At 54.0% G+C, this 20,163-nt stretch overlaps 1 protein-coding gene across 2 annotated transcripts in view; it reads left to right on the forward strand.

Moving 5' to 3' along the window:
* The first annotated feature begins 10,813 nt into the window (after positions 1 to 10,813).
* The window catches only part of DOC2B (double C2 domain beta), a 39,803-nt gene continuing 30,453 nt past the window's right edge, over positions 10,814 to 20,163 (forward strand). Inside the window, exons 1-2 of one of the 2 annotated variants that reach the window (XM_074594975.1) lie at positions 10,814 to 11,106; positions 14,599 to 15,141. In XM_074594975.1, coding sequence (XP_074451076.1) covers positions 14,811 to 15,141 — 331 coding nt within the window. In that variant the 5' untranslated portion in view covers positions 10,814 to 11,106; positions 14,599 to 14,810. Of the gene's footprint in view, positions 11,107 to 14,472; positions 15,142 to 20,163 lie in introns of those variants that run through there. The other variant, XM_074594974.1, reaches the window with a different exon arrangement.

Consider the following 20,163-nt stretch of genomic DNA (forward strand, 5'->3'; position numbering starts at 1 on the left):
TTTCAGCAGGTGCAAAGATGACAGTTGACGGGTAAGCATTTCATGGAAAACTTTTATCTTGAGCTGCTCATTCAGATTCCTTCCTGACCATTGCCTCTTATTAGCAGTATATTCAGGTAGCGCTAGAAATGCCAGCAACGCTTGAGAGGCAAGAGATGAGGATCTTGCTGTGTAGCTCCATGGCGGTGCAGAGACGGGAATGCGATGTGTGCTGCCTGCCAGTGACGTGTGGCAGCGCGCGCAGGCAGCCACGCACATCCTCGTGCACCCTTGCCCTGCGCTTCTCTCCCTGCAGAAGTGTTTCCTCTCATTATCTTCATTGCAAGACATGAAAGGAGCCAGGCCAGCCCCATAGCTAGTGTAGCACACTGCTGCTGGTCTGTGCCCCACTGCCGAGCAGTCCCTGAAGACGCCTGTGCAGCACCCAAGGGTGCTGCTCTGATCGGTGCCTGGGAACTGTACCTTTGAGGGACGAATTCAAATCCCCTTGAGGCGGAGGACTGTACACATTCACCTGCATGCTTCGCAGAGGTTCTGTGGGTTGTTTGAAGGCATACGTTTTGTTTCTTTTTTCTTCCACTGATTTCTGTCTGGCACTGGAAGGTGTTTGTAAAATTTTGGAGGGATTATTGCTCTTGTTTTCCCTCTCTGGAATGAGTGGCTCTGCATGATGCATTCATATTTTGCCAGGAAGGATGGATTGTGGTTTTAAAGTATTTTTGTTGTGGACTGTATCAGTTTAACAGCAACTGTTATGCTCTGAGCTCTCTCTCAGCCCCCAGCTATATGCCATTTTCTCCCAGGTGCTTGCCTGTTACTCTGTAGTTGACCACATGCAGCAAACAGGCGTCACTGCCTCCCTTTCTCATCAAGTCTCCTAACAGCCTAATCACTGCAAGCAGTTATTATCTGGGGCTGGAGATTTACTGCTAATCAGGACCTTATCAGGGCCATCTGGGCAAGGGGTGCTGGCAAGAGACACCTTCCCCCTCCTGAGCGTGACTGACTTCTGCTTTCGGAGGTAGCTCTGACTAATTATCGCAGCACTGTGGATGCTTTTATTTTTTTGCAATTGTACACCTCCGCTCCGGCTGTCCTATGCCATCACATCCCATCGGAGCAACCCCACAAGTGTGGGAGCTGCCCTGGGGCTCAGTTTTTAGGGCTAGATTTGGGAGCTGGGTGGAGAGGTCACATCTCCAAGACTGGTCCTTGCTTTCTGAGGCTGTGCTGCTTTGTAGTGACAGCTCTGCACAGTGTCCCCCAGCTCAGCACTGGTTCTGCGCTGGGTATTTCTGAGGTTCATTCACCCCCCCAAAGAGTCCCCAGACTGATACCTACCCAGCCCCTGGATGGGGACACAGGAGCTGGATCACTGAGAGCGGCTGAGCCCAGCGTTATTTATTTTTGTGCTGGTGAAGCCAAGTTCAAGAGACCAAGAAAATCTCGGTGAACAGCTGAGCCCCGCTGCGGGAGAGCAGGGAGCAGGATCTGGGCCCTGGGTGAGCAATCATCAAGCCGCTGATGGGACAGACCTTCATCTTCAAATGACACTCATGCAAAATTGAACTCCTCCAAGCAATCACACCATGGCCATTAAAACGGTGCCTTGGAGGACAGAAAAATAAACTGAGAAACACAAATTAGGGATATAAATCTTTCTGGCTATGTCTGGGAGGTACCTGTTTAATTAGCGTCATTGAGCAGCCTTGATGTAGTAAGTGCTAAGTAGGAAACTTGCCAAATTTTCCTTGTTTTGATAGCAGGTGACTCGTGTTCTGTTTGAATTTCCACCTTGTGATTGTTTTCCTGTACTTGTCAGAGTTGTTGTGTTGTCTGTAGCATGAGGAATTAGCTGCTGTCACCTAGGCTAATCAGATGCTACTGCACTGGGGAGGAGCTGCCCGCACCATCCTGCCTGAGCCCTGTGTGGTTATGGATGTCTTTGATTTAAGGCCTAAGGGATTGCAAAGCTATTTAAACAAAGTATTGTGTGGTGCAGTTCATGTATTTAATCATGTTTTTTGGTTCCTGTCCTCCCAGAGCGCAGAGGTCACTCACCACATGGCAATTTTAAAAGAAGGGCTCTCCTCCCTGCAGTGTTGGAGGAAGACTGGGGAGGGAGGACAAGCTCCGTTCCCCACAGAGGACTGGGCCACACGGCCAGGACACAAACCCAGTCCCTCTCCAAGGGGCTGAACGCGAGGGCTGCCTCACGTCGGGTTGCAGTGAGCTGCAAAACGCTTCCCTGCACTGCTTCCAGCGCTGCCTCGGTGAGCCAGGACCCCCAGCATGAGGTGCTGAGCTTCCACAGAGCCATACGTATTGGTCCTATGTAAAGGAGGGTCCTCAGGGCATGGAGGAGCCTTCTGGTTTGTGTACCCTCTTGCACAGCTCTGCTATGGGCTTTGGAGATTTATTCGTGTGATGAGTAAGAATATCTCTGCGAGGATTTGGGTTAGGGAGTTACTGAGCCTTTGTTTATATATCGCCCCTGTGTATTCCAGCGCTCTGATGCTAATTGGTACCTCTGTAACATGAATCTTTTTAACACTGATAATGCTTGTGAGTTATTGGATGCTTGGCCTGGACATGCCTGGGAATTGCAGGCGAGACATCCAGAGGTGCTGCCGTCTCCCAGGCATTGCCTCGCTGGGTTTGCATCCTGCCTGTATTCATTCTGGCAGCCTGTGTTTCATGCCATTTAGCAGATCACTGTTGCTGACCTGTCACTGTGGGAGACGGTGGGATTAGGATGATGGAGTGGTTGGAGAGGATAAACAATAATGATGCTACATCGGTGCAGCCCAAACAATGCCTTTCTCTTTCATGTTTTCTTTTTCTGTCGGTTTGCTATTCAAGTGTAATAAGATCAGTGCAGATAATTTGTGTATTCATACAAAACATAATTTTCCCTCCTGTGCTTTACCAGCTGCACTGCAGTCGGAAAGGCAAATACGCACTTTCTTTTGCATGGTTATGAATGGGTGCATCTGTTCCTCGAAGATAGGGAAAGGAGCGTGAAAGGACTGGAAAGGGAGGGAAGAAATCAGATGCAGCCCATTTCATTGCCTCTGTGGAGAGGGAGGCGTACAGGAATCAGATTTTTGCAGCATGGGCTGTGTCCCACACTGATGTATTTGGTAAGTGGGTGAGACGCCAGCCTGTGGAGAAGGCAGAGAAAGGGGTTTTGTTCGATGGGGGGGCAGCCCATGGAAGCACAGCCACCCTGCAGCAGGGCAGGGGTGCCCAAGGAAGCTCAGCCCCACCTTGGTCAGGGTCTGCAAACCACCATGCAAGGACAGCCAGAGCTGTGCATGGGGCTGGTCCTGCTCCTCCGCCTGGGCAGCAGCCATGAGAGCACAGCTGCCTGCTTCCAGCGTTGGCTCTGCTCTCGCGGTGCTGCCTTGCTTCGGCTCTGCACAGGGCTTGGCTGGGAATATCAGGGCAAAAGTTGGAGCTGAGCTGGGCTGTGCTTGCTCCTCCCTGGTTGGAAATTGCAGCTGCCTTGCTCCCTGGGTTCTTTCCCTTCCTGTGCCAGGGGCTGCATCCCTGAACCTTCGTCTCTGCATCCCCCAGGCTCTGCCTGACATCCCCTGCAATGGCAGGAGGAGGCGCTGGGCTAGAGGTTGTACACCAGTAGACCTAATTTATTGGGCTTTCTTTTCTCCCTCCTTTCTCTTTTCTGAGAGGGGCCCACTACAGAGGTGGGGGGGGGAGGAAAAGGGGTTTAATTTTCTCCTGTTATCTGGTGTCTCCAGCTGTGAGCCATAGTGACAGCCCTGGACTGATCAAACACTCGAGCAGCCTTGATTCAGCGTCCCATCTACGTGGTCATAAATAATGTAAGTGCTCAGCCCCTGCCTGAGCCCATACCCTGGCAGCAGCGCGCCAGCACGTTCCCTCCTCCTGTTGCCATGATGTTGGGCTCCAGCCTTCATTGCTTGTGACACGGAGTCATTAGGCATTAGCAGTTGGCACCGGCGCCTAATGACATAATCGTGTGCAAACGTGTTCTTTCTCCAAGGAGGATTTTTTCAGCCAGAAATTCTGTTTCTCTCCCTCCCATTGATGTGGAGTCCCTCTGACCCCTCTGCCAGGTTTTGTTTCTATTTCTCACATGCTTTGCGAGTCCAAAAGGTTCCAGATAAGGGAACCAAGGTACCTCTTTGGAGTGAAATACAGTGCACACTACTTAAAGGATAAAAGTTTACCAAAGCTACTGGGAGCTTCTCATCTGCCTTCAGCCAAGGGTCTTGACGTGGTTTTTAAAAGTCTTAAAATGTCCCCATTTAATAGTTTGGGTGGTTAAAGCAGAGATATGCTAAATGCGTGGCTTTGAAGCTCTGCGAGGCGGGTGGCAGAGGTGGTGGGTAGGAGCTGTGCAGGGCAGGGACAGGCCACCTTCCTTATCTTCCTCCATGCTGCAGTGATGGGGCTGGTCACTGCTTTGCTGGGGAGATGTTGTGCAGCCTGGCTTGAAGCACAGGGCTGATCTGGCTGCAGAGCAGGACGGGGGCTCGTCTGGGCACAGTGAGGCTGAGAGTGGGGTCCCCTGGGGTCAGATTCATAGAATCAGAATGGTTTGGGTTGGAAGGGACCTTAAAGATCATCTAGTTCCAACCCCCTGCCCTGGGCAGGGACACCTCCCACCAGACCAGGTTACTCAAAGCCGCATCCAACCTGGCCTTGAACACCTCCAGGGATGGGGCATTCCCCCAAGTGAGCAGTGGTTTAATGCTGCTTCTTTTCTTTCCAGTTTCTTCAGCTGCAAAAGTGGCTAGAAACTAAGCAGATGTGGGTCGTTCTGGGTGAACAGACCCCCAAAATACCAGATGATCTTGTCTGAGCAGTGCTTTTATTTACATGGCAGCATTGTCACCTGCACCAGCTAAGGGGAGGGGGCAGCTCCAGCTCACCGCATCCCAGCAAACTTCCTACTGAGCTTCCTGCAGGATTTGCACTCGTTGCTGTTGATTGGTTCAGGCATGTTTAATCCCAGGGGCACTTCAGGGTTTAGCTCTGCGTCTTACAGGCCAGCACTTGGAGATAAGTCACCGTAATTTGCAAAGCTTTCAGTGGTGGCAAGGCTTGTAGTTACTCCAAGTCCTGATGGAAATGGTTTGGACACCGTTGGGCCAATCCTTTTGTCTGTTTTCATGTCAGCGTTTAGAAGGAGCACAGCAGCAATTTCTGGGGCTGGAGATGCTGGGGGAGTGAGCGTGCACCTCCTGGTCCCTCCCGACGTGTAATTTCTGGGCCTATGAAGGGACTTGGTAACTCCCTGTGCAGCTCTACATTAGAAAAGCACTTACGGGTGTTTAGTCAGGCAGCTGCTCCGCTGCCCGCTCAACACCTCGCGCCCTGTAATTTTGTGGGTGGGCTGCAGGACTCTATGCTCAGATATTACTGCACTACTTTAATGCTGGAGCAGGTTGTGCCGAGGAGGCCAGGAGGGGAAGCTGCTTATTTCTTACAGCCGTATAAATCTGATGTTGCCACCAAATTGTTGCAATGCGGCTTTGAAGGGTTTTTTGCCTTTCTGTGGGCCACGGTTACAAAGTCCATATTTCTATGTTAAGAAATCAGGAATCAAGTAATTGAATCTCTCTCCCCCTTCCTGTAAAATCAAGTAATTGAATCAAAGATCATGTGATTTAAAAAAAAAAAAAAGACAGAGTAAAGAGTTCATTTTGGGTTCCCTTTATTGGCCTCTTAAATTCCAAGCTTTGCAGCCTGCTGGGAGTGTTTTATTGAGCTCTTTTCACAGCTGTGAGTAGGATGGACTTAACTGCCTGTTATTCTGGGACCCAGGACCTGGGCTCTTGAGAGACAGCAAGAGTTTATGGGGACGGGGACCGTTTTAGCCTGGGTGACCCTGATGCTGAGGCTGGGAGTGTTTCTCCTGACCCCTGCAAGGGGCATGCCTATCCCAGCTGAGGTGTAACCTGTGCGAGTAAGACCCTGAGGAGGAAAAATGTTGCTGTTTTGTTGGCATCTGAGTGGCCTGGGATTATGCCTGACAGCAAGGGATGGTCCCTGGGGTTGAGCTGCCAATGGCCGTGACTGGTCACCCAGAAACCTGCTGAGGATGCAGTTGGACGAGCTTCATTGGGATGCAAATGCATGTAAATTCATGTAAACATATGTCTTGGTGCAGGTAGCGGCTCGTGCCCAAATTATGCAAATGTTCTAATCCAATAATGCTAATGTCATGATTATCCAGCAACACGATGTTCATTAATATGGTTCCCTGGCTCTTACACCCGTCACTGTCAACACGATTACGCTGAGGCAGAGACTTGCAGTGTCTCTGGCAAGTGGAGCCGGTCACAGGGAGAGAAAGGGACACCCAGGTCTTGGTGGGACCAGGAAGGACTGTTTGTCTGTCTGGTGAGGCCCAGAGGTGCCGGGTGTCCTGGGGAGTCCCTGCCACGTGCCTGGCCATGGTACCGCCCACCTGCCACGTTCTCCTCGGGAGGCTCTTCCTCCCAGAAGGAGACTCGGAGCACATTTCACAGTCCCCAGAAGCCTGGAGAGTAGCTAAACTAGCATTTCTTAATATCCATCGCTGTGATCAGATGAACAGGACTAGCAGGGCCATCTAGTGACTCCTCTGGCTGCTTAATGACCTGGGAGGTGCCCCCCCCTTAGATGGTTATAATTTTAATGTTTGTATTTTGAACCATGGCCCTGTAAGCTGTCCGCCTCTCCCTCCATCTCCCCTCTTTTTGGCTGGTCGTTATCCCTTGCCTTGCAGTTTTGTTTTCCCTGGTTCACTACAGAGCTGGAAAATGTTTGGGCTTCCCCACGGTGGAATGGAAATTTGTCCTGTGTCGCCTTGGGTTGGGTGACATAAGGTCAGACAGCTAAATAGCCTGTAGATCGGAGAGGAGAGGGATCCTGCAGGCTGGCTGGCCTTCCTCAATGCCATCAGTAAAGCTGCTCTCTGGGCAGGAGTCTGCTTCTCTCGGCTGTGGCCTCAATTTCTTCGCTGCTAACCCGCAGGTGCCGGTGTAGCCGCTTGCCGGGGCACTGCGGGGCTTCCTCGTCGCCGGCTGCTCCTGCAGCTTCATGCCGGCTGGCAGCCACGAAGAGCTCAGAGCTGCCTGCCCCAGGGAAGAGCTCAGCACGTCACCCCGCTGCCTCCCCAGCCGGCAGGATTGCTCTCTCAGGTACCTCCTGCGCGTACATCCACGGGGTTTTTTGCAGTCCCAAAAAGAGCAGGTTTGTCTTTGTGGTGCAAACACGAGCAGCCCTGCCCGGGTCAGGGAATCTGGGGCTGTTTGCTCCCTCCAGCAGCCTGACGCCAGAGTAGATACAGATTTGTCCTTCTTGCGTGACTCCAGGGCCTTTAATTTTGCTTTTTCATTAGTGTTGCTTGTTGCAATGTTGGCATGATATTGGGATTTGTGGATGGGGCCAGGAAAATTCCCTGGCAGCCGCGGCGGCCGATTCCCTCGCAGCTCACTGAGACTGGTTGAACCTCATGATCCAGGGATAGGTAGGACAACTCCCAGCCGAGCCGGCAGCAGCTGGGAGGAGCAGCAGCCAGGACAGAGCTCCACCAGCCATTGCAGGGCTGTGACAGGTACATTTACTGCGCTAAGTATCAGCACCAAACGGGGGCTTTGGTTAGATTGCTTTTGACAGGATGTCGTTAGCCTGATGTGTATGTGGGAGAGGAGCAGCTATAATGCTCCCTTAATGCAGCCAAATTGCTCTTTAATTCTGCAAAACCAAGATGTTATTTCATGAATCCCCAGAGCTCGCTGTGGAGTGTCTTGATGCTGCCGGTTATCGGTGGCCTTTTCCCTTTGCTTGCATCCAGCTCCAAGTTCTCGGAGCGTGGGGTGGGACCAGTCCTCCCTGAAGCTTGGCTGCTTTCCGCCCTCGCTTGGCTTTGTGTGTGTTAACTCTGGAAGCTAGTGGTGACTCCTGAAATGCCTCCTCCCACCAAAATGTGAGCAGAAAGTCTATCAATTTCCATGGCAACGGGGCCAGGCCCTAAATGCTGATGTTAACTCTGCTGCTGGACATTTGTGGAGCCTGAAGGGCTGGGTGTGCCGGAGGCAGTAGTGCCCAGCCCAGGTGCAGCTCCCCAGGCCAACACTCACTGCATGTCCCAGCCACTGTTAAGGGTGAGGTGCTGCTGCAGAATAAACATCAGGCTTTGCTCCAGGCTGCCTGGAAAGTCTTGAGAAGTGATGTTGTCATCCTCCTGCAGCTGGGAGGCACTCGGGAAGGGAAGAGGTAAAAGCAGGGTAAAACTACTAAGACAAGTCAGCTGGATAATCTCAGAGGACATTGACTCCAGCTCGGAAAGGCACTCAGAGCAGATAAAATTAGCCTAATAAGAGTTGATGCTACACAGAACTCTCTGCTCTCTTCAATGCAAGGGATTGGGTCTGCATTTGGCTCACAGGCGCATAACAAAAAGGTGGCTTTGCCTGGCATTGTGATGGCAAACCCCTGCTGAGGTTCTGGAGTTAGGGCGAACCCAAGGACCATGAGGGAAGTAAGAAGAAAAAGTCAAAAAAGGCTCATTCCTAAGAAAACATCCCTGAGGACTGTCCCTGGACAGCACTGTGCCCTGACGTGGGATGTCAGCAAGGGTGAAGCAGGGCAAAGGCATTTAGGGGAAGGGTTTGTGCAGGAGGACGTTTCAGGGCAGCCGGCACTTGGGGTCCTGCTTTGCCCAGGGCTGCCCTGGCCCCTCTCACCTGCAGTTTTTGCTTTCTCTGGTAGATGCTGACTGCAAGACAGGGCAGTGCAGTGGCGGTACCAAAGTGGAGAACGTGGCTTGCATTTCTTCTGAGGGCTGAACCCAGGTCATCCCAAGTTTCTAACCCAGCAGAGCGAGCTGGGTGCTGCCACCTGCCAATGCAGGGAATTCACTGTGCTTCCCCTTCTGCCATTGAAAGACTCCCAAAAGCAGCTCCTGGGGATGCAGGATTGCCTGCACAGGTTAGATGGGTGCGTGGGTTGGTGGTGCCTTTGCTCTCACCCTGGATTTGGGCAGGACCATGTTTGCACCGCTGCAGGGCTGCCCAGCTGCTCCCCAGCCCCGTGGCTTTAGCTTCCATGTTGAGACACGTGCGGGCCATTAAAGCTCAGGGACAGCACACCCTCTCCTTGTGCACCGTTCAGTCGGCTTTTCCTGCAGCTTCCCCTTCTCACTGCACACAGATCCACCGCTGGTGGATTCGTGTGTATTTAATATGTGCTCCCTATAGCTAATATTTACAGCAACTGGTTATCCACTCTGGTTGATTTGCAGGTGCATCATGTGTTGGAAATGGTATGTCAGGGTGCACGCGCACAGCATGTTCCCTCCCCGAACAGGAGGGTAGACATTTCACAGGACTTCAAAACCCAATGCATTAAAATTACAAAACAAAACACCAACTATTTTGGGATTCACATCGAAATGGCAACATATGCTACACATTAAACATCAGCCGCTACCGAAAGTTTAGCTATTCTGGGTCCATCCTGAATGGTGCTGAAGATGCACAGAGCAGATGCCTCCCTACCTCCTCCCGTCCTCTTGGAAGCTCCCTTGCAGGTCCATCTGTGGGTACCAAAGTGCTGGTAAGAAAGATGCCATCCCCCCTTGCCATAGGTTGGGTGTTTCATAAGGTGTCTGGGAACCTTAAGCAATATTTTGAGGGGAGAGGGCTCTCTCTTGCTGGCATTTGCCCTTTGCCTGGCTTTCTGAAAGGGTTTGTTTGTGTCTGCTTTGTAATAGAGTGTGGGCTGTATTTTACCACAGTGATTTTGTTCACAGCTAGTAATTGCTGGTTAAATCTGGTCAAATGATGGTTGTTAGCAAGGCCTGTTTGAGCACAGATAACCTCAGATATTATTCGCACAGAGGAGCAGTGGGGACCAGGGTGCTCTGGGATATCAGCATTGCTGGGGAGCCTTAATCGGCACAGCCTGGAGTAAGCCTCTTAGGATTATTTAGCCAAGTTTCCTAGTTATCATTATTATTATTGCTTTATTTAGCAAATGCAAAGGGTGTTTAACCAGGTAGGGTCCGCAAGGCACTCGAGGGGCTTAGCCAAGCCTCCCCAGCAATCGAGGGCTGAGGTCTTTGAGGGGAAGCAGCCTCATTGCCGGTAGCCGTGCATCAGCCAGAAGACAGTGCCTTGTGTGAGCCAAGGAGCAAGGCACATGTTGCTTTTCAATTAACCCCCTTCCCATGCGCACAGCCATGCTGGAGCTAAGCTCATTTGACAAAGAAAGAAATATGTTTCATACCTACCATCAGGGTGGACTGAAGGCAATGTAGGTCCCGAGTCACCCCAAAGGGATGGAAGGGTCTCTTCCAACAGCGCTGGGGGAGCTGGGCTGGCAGCGTGGGCTTCCCCTGTTCCTGCCCCTGCAGCCAGGTTGAGCTGGCGTTACCTTCTGGCACCCTCTCATGCCTGAGGCTGTGGGCGCTTGCTGTGGCTTAACACAGGCTTAACAACGGCTGGGAAAAAGCAAAAAGAAAGCTAGGGCTGTGCAGGCTAGTGCTGCCTTGTGTCACCTCCCTGGGTGACTGTCAAACCTCCCTGCTCCCAACCTGCAGTGGGTCCCCCTGAGTTCAAGGGTACATGAGATGTAGAGGTGATTCCTCCAAACAGGCTTTAATTTGGCTTTGGCCCTTCATGCACTCTTCAGGCTCATGTCTTCTCCAGCAGCCCCAGCAGAGCAGAGGGTTTCTGTGAAATCATTTGGGTTTGAGATGACAAAGTATTAAATAAAGAACCAGTGGGTCAGTCATTGAATCTCTGGTAAGAGATGGGGGTGTGCAATGCTGCTGCTGTACTTTTCATATGGACAGGAATTGATTAAACTGGAATCAGCCCTGGTTCTTCTTGATTTAAACCTGGAGTAACCGACACCACAATTTGATGCTTAGCATTTGAAATAAATTTGGTTGAAGTGTGTCCTGAGTACAGCCTGTATGTTTGGATGCATGTTTAATCTACTTGCTACTCTTTTGTTTGCTGTAGGAATGCTCCTTCTGTTCGCCCGTTTGCGCGGCACTGGCAGGATGACTCCCCGGTCACATAAGGCAGCTGGGCTTCTGCAAGGCTCTGCTCAGGGCATGGGGTGAGTTAGTGGCATGGGCTTTGTTGGGGATGTGCTTAAGTCTCTGCTCACGCCCCTTCTTCAGGACATCATTTAAAGTCTAAGCTGTCCCGGGACAGGATCCTTTTCTGAGCCCGGACTGGAGTTGGTGTGATGGCTCCTGCATTCTACATCACCGCTCTCATTATGGGATGCTTTTGGCACACTAGCCCACGCCCTCATCTGATATGAGCAGCTGAACCACTCTGTTGCACCTCAGAACAAGCTGCTGAAGTGCAGTGTCACGTGTGCTGAGCTCAGGATGTTGTCACAACTTGCATGTACCAGGGAGAGGAAACACAGCTGTTGACAGGGGCAATGTGCTCTTCTCCATCATCCCATTCCTGCTTTGATGTTGACTCTGTGACGGCCATCTTCACCTTCTCTAGAGTATGTATGTCCTCCGTTCCTCCAGGGATGGAGTATCCCCCTACAGAGCGGCTCTGCTGCCTGCCAGGCAGAGCTGTTGGTCCCGCTGCTGAAAGCAGCCATGTGATGTTTAAACTGTCACCCCTCTTGCCGGGCTGGCGAGGAAGCCAGCATTCCCCCTTTCAGGGAAATGAAGGCCACGTGCGTGGGCACTGCAGTAGCTCTGAATCACCCCGGCAGAGCGAGGGATCAAATCAAGTCACATTCCAGGGCATTAGACAGACGGTGGGAATTAAAAGCTTTACCTGGAAACTGGCTTTGTATCTCCAAGCCCTGCTTTTGTCTCCCAGCCCAACTCTCTATTTTTGTCCCTTTTACCTTTCGTGTTGTGGGTCAAGTATGCCAGTACTTGGTGCCTGGTTGTGCAACCAGCCCCAGCCACGTTCGGGAATCGTCAGTAAATATTGGGCTGTGCAGCCTAGGAGGAAACATTCAGGCAGTGTAAGATGGTAGGAAAAGTGTGATTTTTCAGAACCAAGCTGCTTTGGGACTCATTAAAAGCTAAGGAAAGGCTCCAGCTGCTTTCAGCAGGCTTGGGATCGGTCAGAGACTAGAAAGTCCCATCTGGGCTATTAGCAGTAAGTCTTGTTTTTGTTTCTTTCAGTCTGTAAGGTTTAGGGACAGGGTCTCCTCCCTTGGGGGCCAGTCCTGCCTTGACAGCAGGGAGGTGTGCCTGCTTCAGCTCTGTTTCTGCTGTTCCATTAATCTGGTCGCCCGGTGCACCCTTGCTTGTGTCATCAGTTGCACTCTGCATCCCTGGGTAAGCTGAGCATCTCCTGTTGGCATCTCCCGTCGGTCCTGCTGGGCCTTGATCCCAGCCGTGGGATGTCAGCGATGTGGGGCAGCTTTTGGGGAGGATGCAAAGCTCAGGGGGCTCACCTTAATTCCCAGAGCCTTGATTTTCTGACCTGTGAAATAATCCTTGTCTATTTGGCTCTTATGCTTTTTGAGGAAACGTTTGAAATAATCATGCTTTTGTAATGGCAATAATGACATTAGGCTCTCATACGTAACTTAATTTTATTTATTTATTTATTTGCCCTTTCTTAGAGGGAATTGCTGCTATTTTCTGGGCATCGGGCCCAATTTTTGCTTCGTTCTGTCTGAGTCCACACTGCATCCTGGATGCTGCACCCAAAGATGGAGCCTGTGTGGATGAGCACATCCAGGCTGCTCCAAAGCCGGAGGCAGCTCTTTATGCCTCCCATGACATTCCCACCCTTGTCTTGCCATCCGCGAGGTTTTTAGCTTCAACCACACGAATGCGAAGCAGGTGGCATCTCCATCTGAATTAAAATGCTAGGAGTCCTTGGATGTGGGAAGGGGGTTAAAGTGTCTTAGGCTGGATCCGCTGTTGGACTTTGCTGGGAGAGAGCAGTTTGTCTCCTGGCAGAGCAGCACGGATCACCCCTGCGCGATAGGCGGGAGCCACTTCGAAGCGAAAAAACAACAGAGGGAGGAAGGAGCGGCTGCGCGGTCTCCTCTTCTCCCAGGTCATTAGAGCATCCATGTGCATCACGTCTAGGTACAGAGCGATGACAAGTTTGGATGCTTCAGGAGAAAAATGTTTGCTTCCCGGCAAGGAGTAAATTAGGGTAGTTTGCCTAGTGTCAGTCTGTTATGAGTCAGGGTCGTTCATTAACATTTACCAAAATCTGAATGAAAACTGAATTCTTTGTTAGACAAAAAGGTTGTGTGTCATATTGCTGGGTTTGGGGAAAATTCTCCAAAGAATAGAGCTTTATTTTTAATAGACATCTGCGTGCCAACCTGCAGGATCTGTGCACGGGATCTGTGTGTTGTCGGGTTACCTGGCAGTACTGGCTGTGATGGGCTTGACATGGTGGTGGGTGACCAGTGCACACAGTGTGTCCCAGCTTCATGCCGGACCCACCATACCTGAGCCAGCAGAAAGTCTGCCCTGGGGTAGTTGCCCTTACAAAATATTTCAGACACGTTTTCCTGGGCAGGGTGGGTTTCTCTGCAGCATTTTGTATCATGTTCTCACAGTACTTGTCTTCTGACTTTGAGCTCTACTTGCTCAAAAGTCCGCTTCCAGTAGCTTGTGACACCACAGAGTTATTGATGTTAACACAGGAGGGGATTAGGTAAAAACACCAGTTTGGGACCAACTCCGTGAGCGAACCACAGCTCAAAACTTACCAGGGACCCCGTGTCAGGCTGCAGGGAGCCTGTCCCCTTCCCAGCTGGTGACAGGGCCCCGTCCCTGCCCAGAAAGGTTGCTGGCGGAGTGCTGAGCATCGCCATGCTGGCTGTGGGCCCTGCCCCAGCCCATTGCTCGCTCCTCTGTGATGCTCTGTGCCAGCAGCCACAAGCCGGCTGGGAGAGGCTGTGCTGGCCGGGCTGCGAGCAAGTGCCATGTGTTGCTTCAGTCCCTGGTGCCTTCCCCGTGCCAGAGGCTGCGGGCAGCTCGCCCAGCCTGCCCGGCTGGTGCTGAGCTCCGGAGGGGGCATTGCTGCGGGCTGGGGCCAGCTACGGCAGCAGGGCACCCAATCTGGGCTGCCCCTGCAAGCAGTGGTGTGGCTGGAGCTGGGATCAGGCAGCGTGCCACCTGTGCCCCTGCTCAGTATGCAGCAGAGCACATCCCTGGCACGGCCCCGCAGCGAGCCGGGAGGGCATGGGGGCTGCCGCTGTGCCCGGGGGCTGGGGCAGCCCTGCTTCCATCTCTGCAGCTCTCAGAGGATGCGACACAACAGGACAGTGGCTCCTGACCCCGTGCAGTGACCTTCCCCCCTCCAGAGGGGTCTGGCGGGGACTCAGCCCGCTTTGGCAGGGAGATGGGGTGAACGGGTGCGGGGAGGTGGGCTTTGACCCAACTTCTGCTTTGCTCCCCCCAGGCATGGCGGGGCTTTGCTGGGGAAGGGGTGGGGGGCTGGCTGCCCACGCTGGTGGCCGTGTGGCCAGGGCGGCCACAGCCCTCATTCCTCCGCTGCTGGGTACCGCTTTGTTGCTAGCTGGTGACATCACCCGAGAGCCCACCCCCTGCCTCTTATCCGTCTCTCCGTCTCGCTCACTTATTCACAGGCAGCGCTGGCAGGATCAGGGGCTGTGCGAGAGCCAGAGCTGGCGGCAGCAGCATGCGTGCAGCGTCTGAGGCTCAGGGCGCGAGAACCACGTAAGGTGCCCGCCGGAGCCTCCCACCTCGCCTGTCTCAGCTTCCCCCGGCAGAAACTTCACGGCTCTCTTGCGCACGGTCCAGGCTTCTCCGGGGGGGCTTGGCACCGACAGCCGCATGCATGACACTCCGAAAAGGAGAGAAAATGACCATAAGTATCCAGGAGCACATGGCTATTGACGTCTGCCCTGGCCCCATCAAACCCATCAAGCAGATCTCCGACTACTTCCCCCGCTTCCCCCGCGGGCTCCCCGCCGCCGTCGGCCGCAGCAGCACCCTGCGCTCTGCCGTCAGCCAGCCCTCCGTCAGCCCTGCCGAGGCCCCCCGTGAAGAGGATGAGGACGTGGACCAGCTTTTCGGGGCGTATGGCACGACACCCACTGAGCAGCCAGCCAAGTGCCAAGCACCTGAGGAGGTGGTGGACCCTGAGGGCTACGAGTCCGACGACTGCAGTGAGTTCCTAAGTTTCTGTGGGAGTTTGACGGGTGCTGAGGGCAAGGGTGGGTCTTGGGACTGGTCCCCCATCTTGCTGCTCAAGCTGTGTGCCCTTCCCGGCTGCCGGACATGCTGTCCATCCCTGGGATTACATTGCAGCAGTGACAAGCCCTCAGCTCTAGCCGGGGAGGCTGTCACAGCACCGCTCCGGCACTGCCCCTGGGTGGAGGGAGGCCCTGGGAGTGTCCCTGCTGCAGCCAGGCTGGCTGCTGAACCCAAACTAGGGAAGTCTCCCAAGAGCCACCAGTTGCTGTGCTTTGCCATTGCGGTTAATACACTTCTCTACCTCGTCCCTGCTCGGCTCCTTGCCTCCGAAGGCTGCCAGCTGGGCTCAGACCCTTCGGTTAATCCGTCTCGGTGGTGCAGCCTGCTCCAGCCACCCTGCTGATTAGCTGGCGATACGCTCCAGCATCGCCCAGCTCCACATCGGGGAGATTTGTTCAGAATGACATCCGCCCGGGAAATCTCTGCCTTCTCCCTTGGCAAACTCTGGCTTGTCATTCCTCACCCTCCAGCTGCAGACAAAGCCCCTTACGAGGTATGAGGCTGAGACCAGGAGTGGGGGGCTTCTGAACAGAAGGCTGATCTGGTAGATGCAGGTGTTTGCAGTGAGGTTTAACCCCTCCTCACCCAAAACGTCCTTCCCACCCAGCTCAGTGGAGCTTGCAGGCTGCAAAGCAGCTGCTGTCTGGCTCTACCAGCCACAGTGGCTGGGATAAGGTTGCTTTCCTTGAGGTCGGTTAAAACCCAAGGTCTCGATTCAGCCCAGCCTTTAGGGGCCAGATCCTGCGAGGGGCTGAGCACAAAGTTTGAAGGCGGTAGATGCCGAGGAAGGGAGTCAGTGCTGCGGAGTGGTGCTGCGTGCTCATCCTGGGGGAAGGGGGAGGCTGAGCTCCCACAACGCTGAGCTGTTTACGGCCCAGCGCCGGGCAGGCGGTGGCTTTCCCTGTGCAAAATGTCACAGCCCTGCCTCAGCATCGCTCCCTCGCTGCGGGGCGCTGGGCTGGCCTGGGATGCTGCCAGCTATGCCAGACTCTGGAGTGTGACCCCAGGGAGAGCTCCCTGAAGGGCTGTGCTTGCTGCAAAGAAGCACGGCCGCCCCTGTGCCCCCCTCTGCCTGCTGACCACCAGCTACAGCGCGGGGAGAGGCTGGGGCTCTGCATGCAACCCCCAAATTGGTGCTCCCTCCCTTCCCGTCCCGGTGTTGGGGTCACACTCTTTGGAGGAAGTGAGAGCTGCTGCGCTCCCGGGGAGAACATCTCCGCTAAGCTGTGTTTGTCCCAGCTGGGCAGTTAACAGTGACTTTAACTGGATTTGGGTTATTTGCTGCTCTAATTATTAGATCATCTTTGCTCATCCCAACAATAGAAATGGGAGCAACTGGGCTTCAGGGGCAGAGGTGTGTGTGGGAGCCGAAGTGCTTGGGGCTGTGGGGCACGGTGCTTTCACCAGGTGACTCGTGGGGAAATTGCCCGGGGCTCTGCCTTCTCCATTTAGCCCCGCCAGTGATGCTGGAAGCGGCTCAGCTTGGTGCCAGGGGCCAGCGGGTGTTTGTCTCTCCCCGGCTGGTGTTAGGAAGAGTGTTCCTTGCAGAGTAACAGGTGTCAGGCAAACTGCTGAGGCTGTTTTGCCAGATGTGGTGGGTTCTCTGCTGGCAAAGGCACAGCGGTGTCAGGAGCAGAGCAGGGAGGTGGGACTGCTGCTGTCACACCTCTGGGGACGGGACGGGATGGCCCCAGCCGCTCTCAGGGCAGTGGTTGGCATAAATGTGCAGGATGAGACTGTCACTCCTCCATGTTTAGCAGCCAGGTCGCAAAGCCACATGAGGGCTTGCTGGCCCCATTTCCCAGGCAAGGAGCTGGGAGAGGATTTGTACAGCCTGACTTGAGCCATTGGCTACGCTGGGGAGTGTCTTTCAGCTCCCCCACGTCCCTGGTGGGTGATTCAGGGCTGCTGCATTAGTCACCTGCACTAAATTTCCCCTGGGGAACCTTAGTCTGTATGGCAGCGCAGCATCGGGGGTTAGGTGGTGTCACTTCCCTCTGGTGACACAGGGGGTTCAGGGAGTTCACTAAGGTCTCTCAGGACAGTGGTGGTGGAATCTGGGTGCAGAACCTACAAATCAAGGACTTGCTGGGCAGAAGCACGTTTTGCCTTGCTCCCCAAAGATGCTCCCAGCACAGTCCCTGGAGAGGTGCAGGGAGAGGGATTTTTGCAATGGCAGGATTTGTCGGGAGGAGGAGGAGGAGAGGACGGCTCCTTCCCATTTGTCCCACCTGCCTGTGGGTTTCCCTCCTCCAACACTGAAGCGATGGTGCTGGCTGGCCGGGTGAGAGGAGCAGAGCTGCCCCTGCCTGGGGAAATGCAGCATTTGGCTGGGTTTCCCCTACACTCGTTCCTGCCCAGGGCTACTTCTCCAGCCTGGTGTTTTTGGGTTTCCAGTGGCACCAGGCTGATGAGTGATGGGGCCACGTTCCTCAGCCACCACAGCACGGCAGGGTGTCATCGGGCAGGGGCTGGACCAGAGCTACCCTGCTACAGCTCGCCTGGGCTGGCTCCCTGCACCGTAATTCTTAATCCTTTGCTGAGTGGTGTTCCTGACCCCACCAGCAATCCTGGGAGGTGCCTGTGGAGCTGGCAGGAGCTCCTCTCCTCCAGACGGCTTCTCCCTGGGATGTGGGCAGCCCCAGAGCAGGGCAGCCCTGGGAAAAGCATCAGCGTCTGCTCCCATCCAAGCAGGGTGGCCTGATCCAGCGGTTTGGCATCCACAGGGAGCAGGGGTGTGTGTGTGTGTGTGCGCGTGCGCGCATGGATGTATTTGGTGCTTTGGAAAATCAAGAATCCCAGGGCTGCAAGAGGCAGGTGTGATCCCTCCAGAGATGGGCAGGGACCCGGCTGAGCTGCAGTAGGGTGGGAGGGGACCCACTGCCACAGGCAGATGGCACCGGTCCCTGCGAGGCTGATGCAGAGGCTTGAGTTTATGTGTCTGGGGCACACGGGGCTGAGGCCAGTGGTTCAGGGTACCGCACTGCAGCCCTGCGGAGCCAGGGAGCGCAGTGCTCAGGGGAGCTGTGGAGGCGCCAAGGAAAACAAGCGTGGTCCCTGCAGGGCAGCTGTAAGCAGCCTGTTGAATGCAGCGAGTGGCAGGGAGCAGGCAGGGCCGGGGAGCTGACAGAGCAGATAATGGAGGAGATGTCAGGGCTGACCCTGGGAGCACTGGGAATCGCACAGAGCCAGCCTTTCCCATCAGACCCACCCGCAGCGCTGCTGTGAGAATTTACAGGGTCGTGGTCAGCACCCTTTGCCATCCTAGGGCTTTTGGGAGGCCCTTAGGAGGGAGACTCGTCACTGCCCTATGCCTCCTCTGTCCTCACCCTGCAGGGACACTCTGGGACAGGAGCCTAGGCCGTACAGAGTGGGACTCTTCCCGCAGTGGGTTTGTCTCCAATGGAGCTGCTGAGGAGGGGGAATGAGGTGAGAGAGGTGGGGAAATGCGTGTTTGGTGCAAACCCTGCAGAAGGGTGGTTTGGTGGTGTTGGACCAGCGCTAGCATCTGCTGTGATTTGGGGCTGAGAAGGAGGATATTCACCCCTACTGCCTCCAGACGCCCGGTTCTCACCTCATCTTTGGTTCCCCTGGCTGGTGCCCGGTGACAGCAGCAGTGCCCAGGCCCCAGGGGTCCCCAGCCACCAGGGATGCTTCCCACCCAGTCCGGTGGCACGCTGCCAAGGGAGCTTGGTTTGCAAGAAAAATAAGCAAATGCCAGCTAGGTGGCAATGTGCCACCTGCGAGGAGCTAGGTCTTGCCTTCCATCTCCCCTGATTCTAAGCATATCGATGCCCCTCGAGTGGCTGCGCTTTCCCCTCCACAGCACCAGCATGAATTTGTACCTGACAGATTTTTAAAGGTCTCTGAGGTCTCTGAAATCTCTGCACAAGCATCACAGAGGTAGAAAAACATGGTCCCTCTGAAGGAGCGCTGCTGTGGCTGCTCTCGCCAGGGGACAGCACTGGAGGGAGCGGTCATCCTCTTCTGTAATGTGCAAGCAAGTTTCTAGCCCTTGAAGAAATGCTCCGTTCCCCTGAGCTGCTGTTTGGCTTTGGAGCGAGGCAGCGGCTGGCGCTGGAATTTCCTCCCTCCTCTGTACGGGTTTGGCTCTGGGTTTTCGCGTGGGGAGGCAGCCCGAAAGCAGAGGGTTGCAGTGGGAGCTGGCGTTCCTGGAAGAGCTGCCCCATACTGTTCCTGCCAGTGCTCCAGGGCTGTTTATGTATGTACAAACCCAGCCAGTTTCATCGTATTCCCAGCTTTATTCATGGGAGGAGCAGGCTCATGAGCTCCCAAGCTGCAGCAGCATAAAAACAACTTCTTCAAACTACAGCTGAGAGGCCTGTCCTGGTGAACGGCTGCTTGTGACGCCTGCTGCAAGCAACGCCACAGAAGTTATTTAGGAAGACTCTTATTTTGAGCAAAGAAGATAATTAGGCAGGCAAAGCCGTCATGCAGATATTAATTACTGGCTGCTTAAAGGCGTAAAGAAGAATGAAGGTCTTAAGGGGTGCAGGGTTTGCAAGTCACCTGGCAATGCTTTTGGCCAGACAGGAGGAGGCGGGAGAGACGGCAAGGGGAAATGTGCATTGAAATGATGAGGATATTTACTTCTGAAACGCAGCTCCTTAGCATATGCTGCCACTGCTATTTATAACCTTTGAATCGTCTTTTCAATCCAGATAAGGCCAAAAGAAGTATTTTTCACTCAGGAAACTAAACAAACCACAGCTGATGTCGGCAGAGCCCGGAGCATGGTTTTGCCAACCACACCACAACCCAAGCTGCCTACGCCAAAGAAATGTGTATAGGTACCGGGCGGTGTCGGACCCAAGGTTTAAGGGCACTGGGGAGCTTGCAGCCCTCCCAAAGGAGACACGAGGTGTTAACCAAGGTGACTTTGGATTAGCTCCTGTCCTGCAGGATACCTGGGT

The sequence above is a fragment of the Larus michahellis genome, chromosome 7 (assembly GCF_964199755.1).
Source record: "Larus michahellis chromosome 7, bLarMic1.1, whole genome shotgun sequence".
NCBI lineage: Eukaryota > Metazoa > Chordata > Aves > Charadriiformes > Laridae > Larus > Larus michahellis.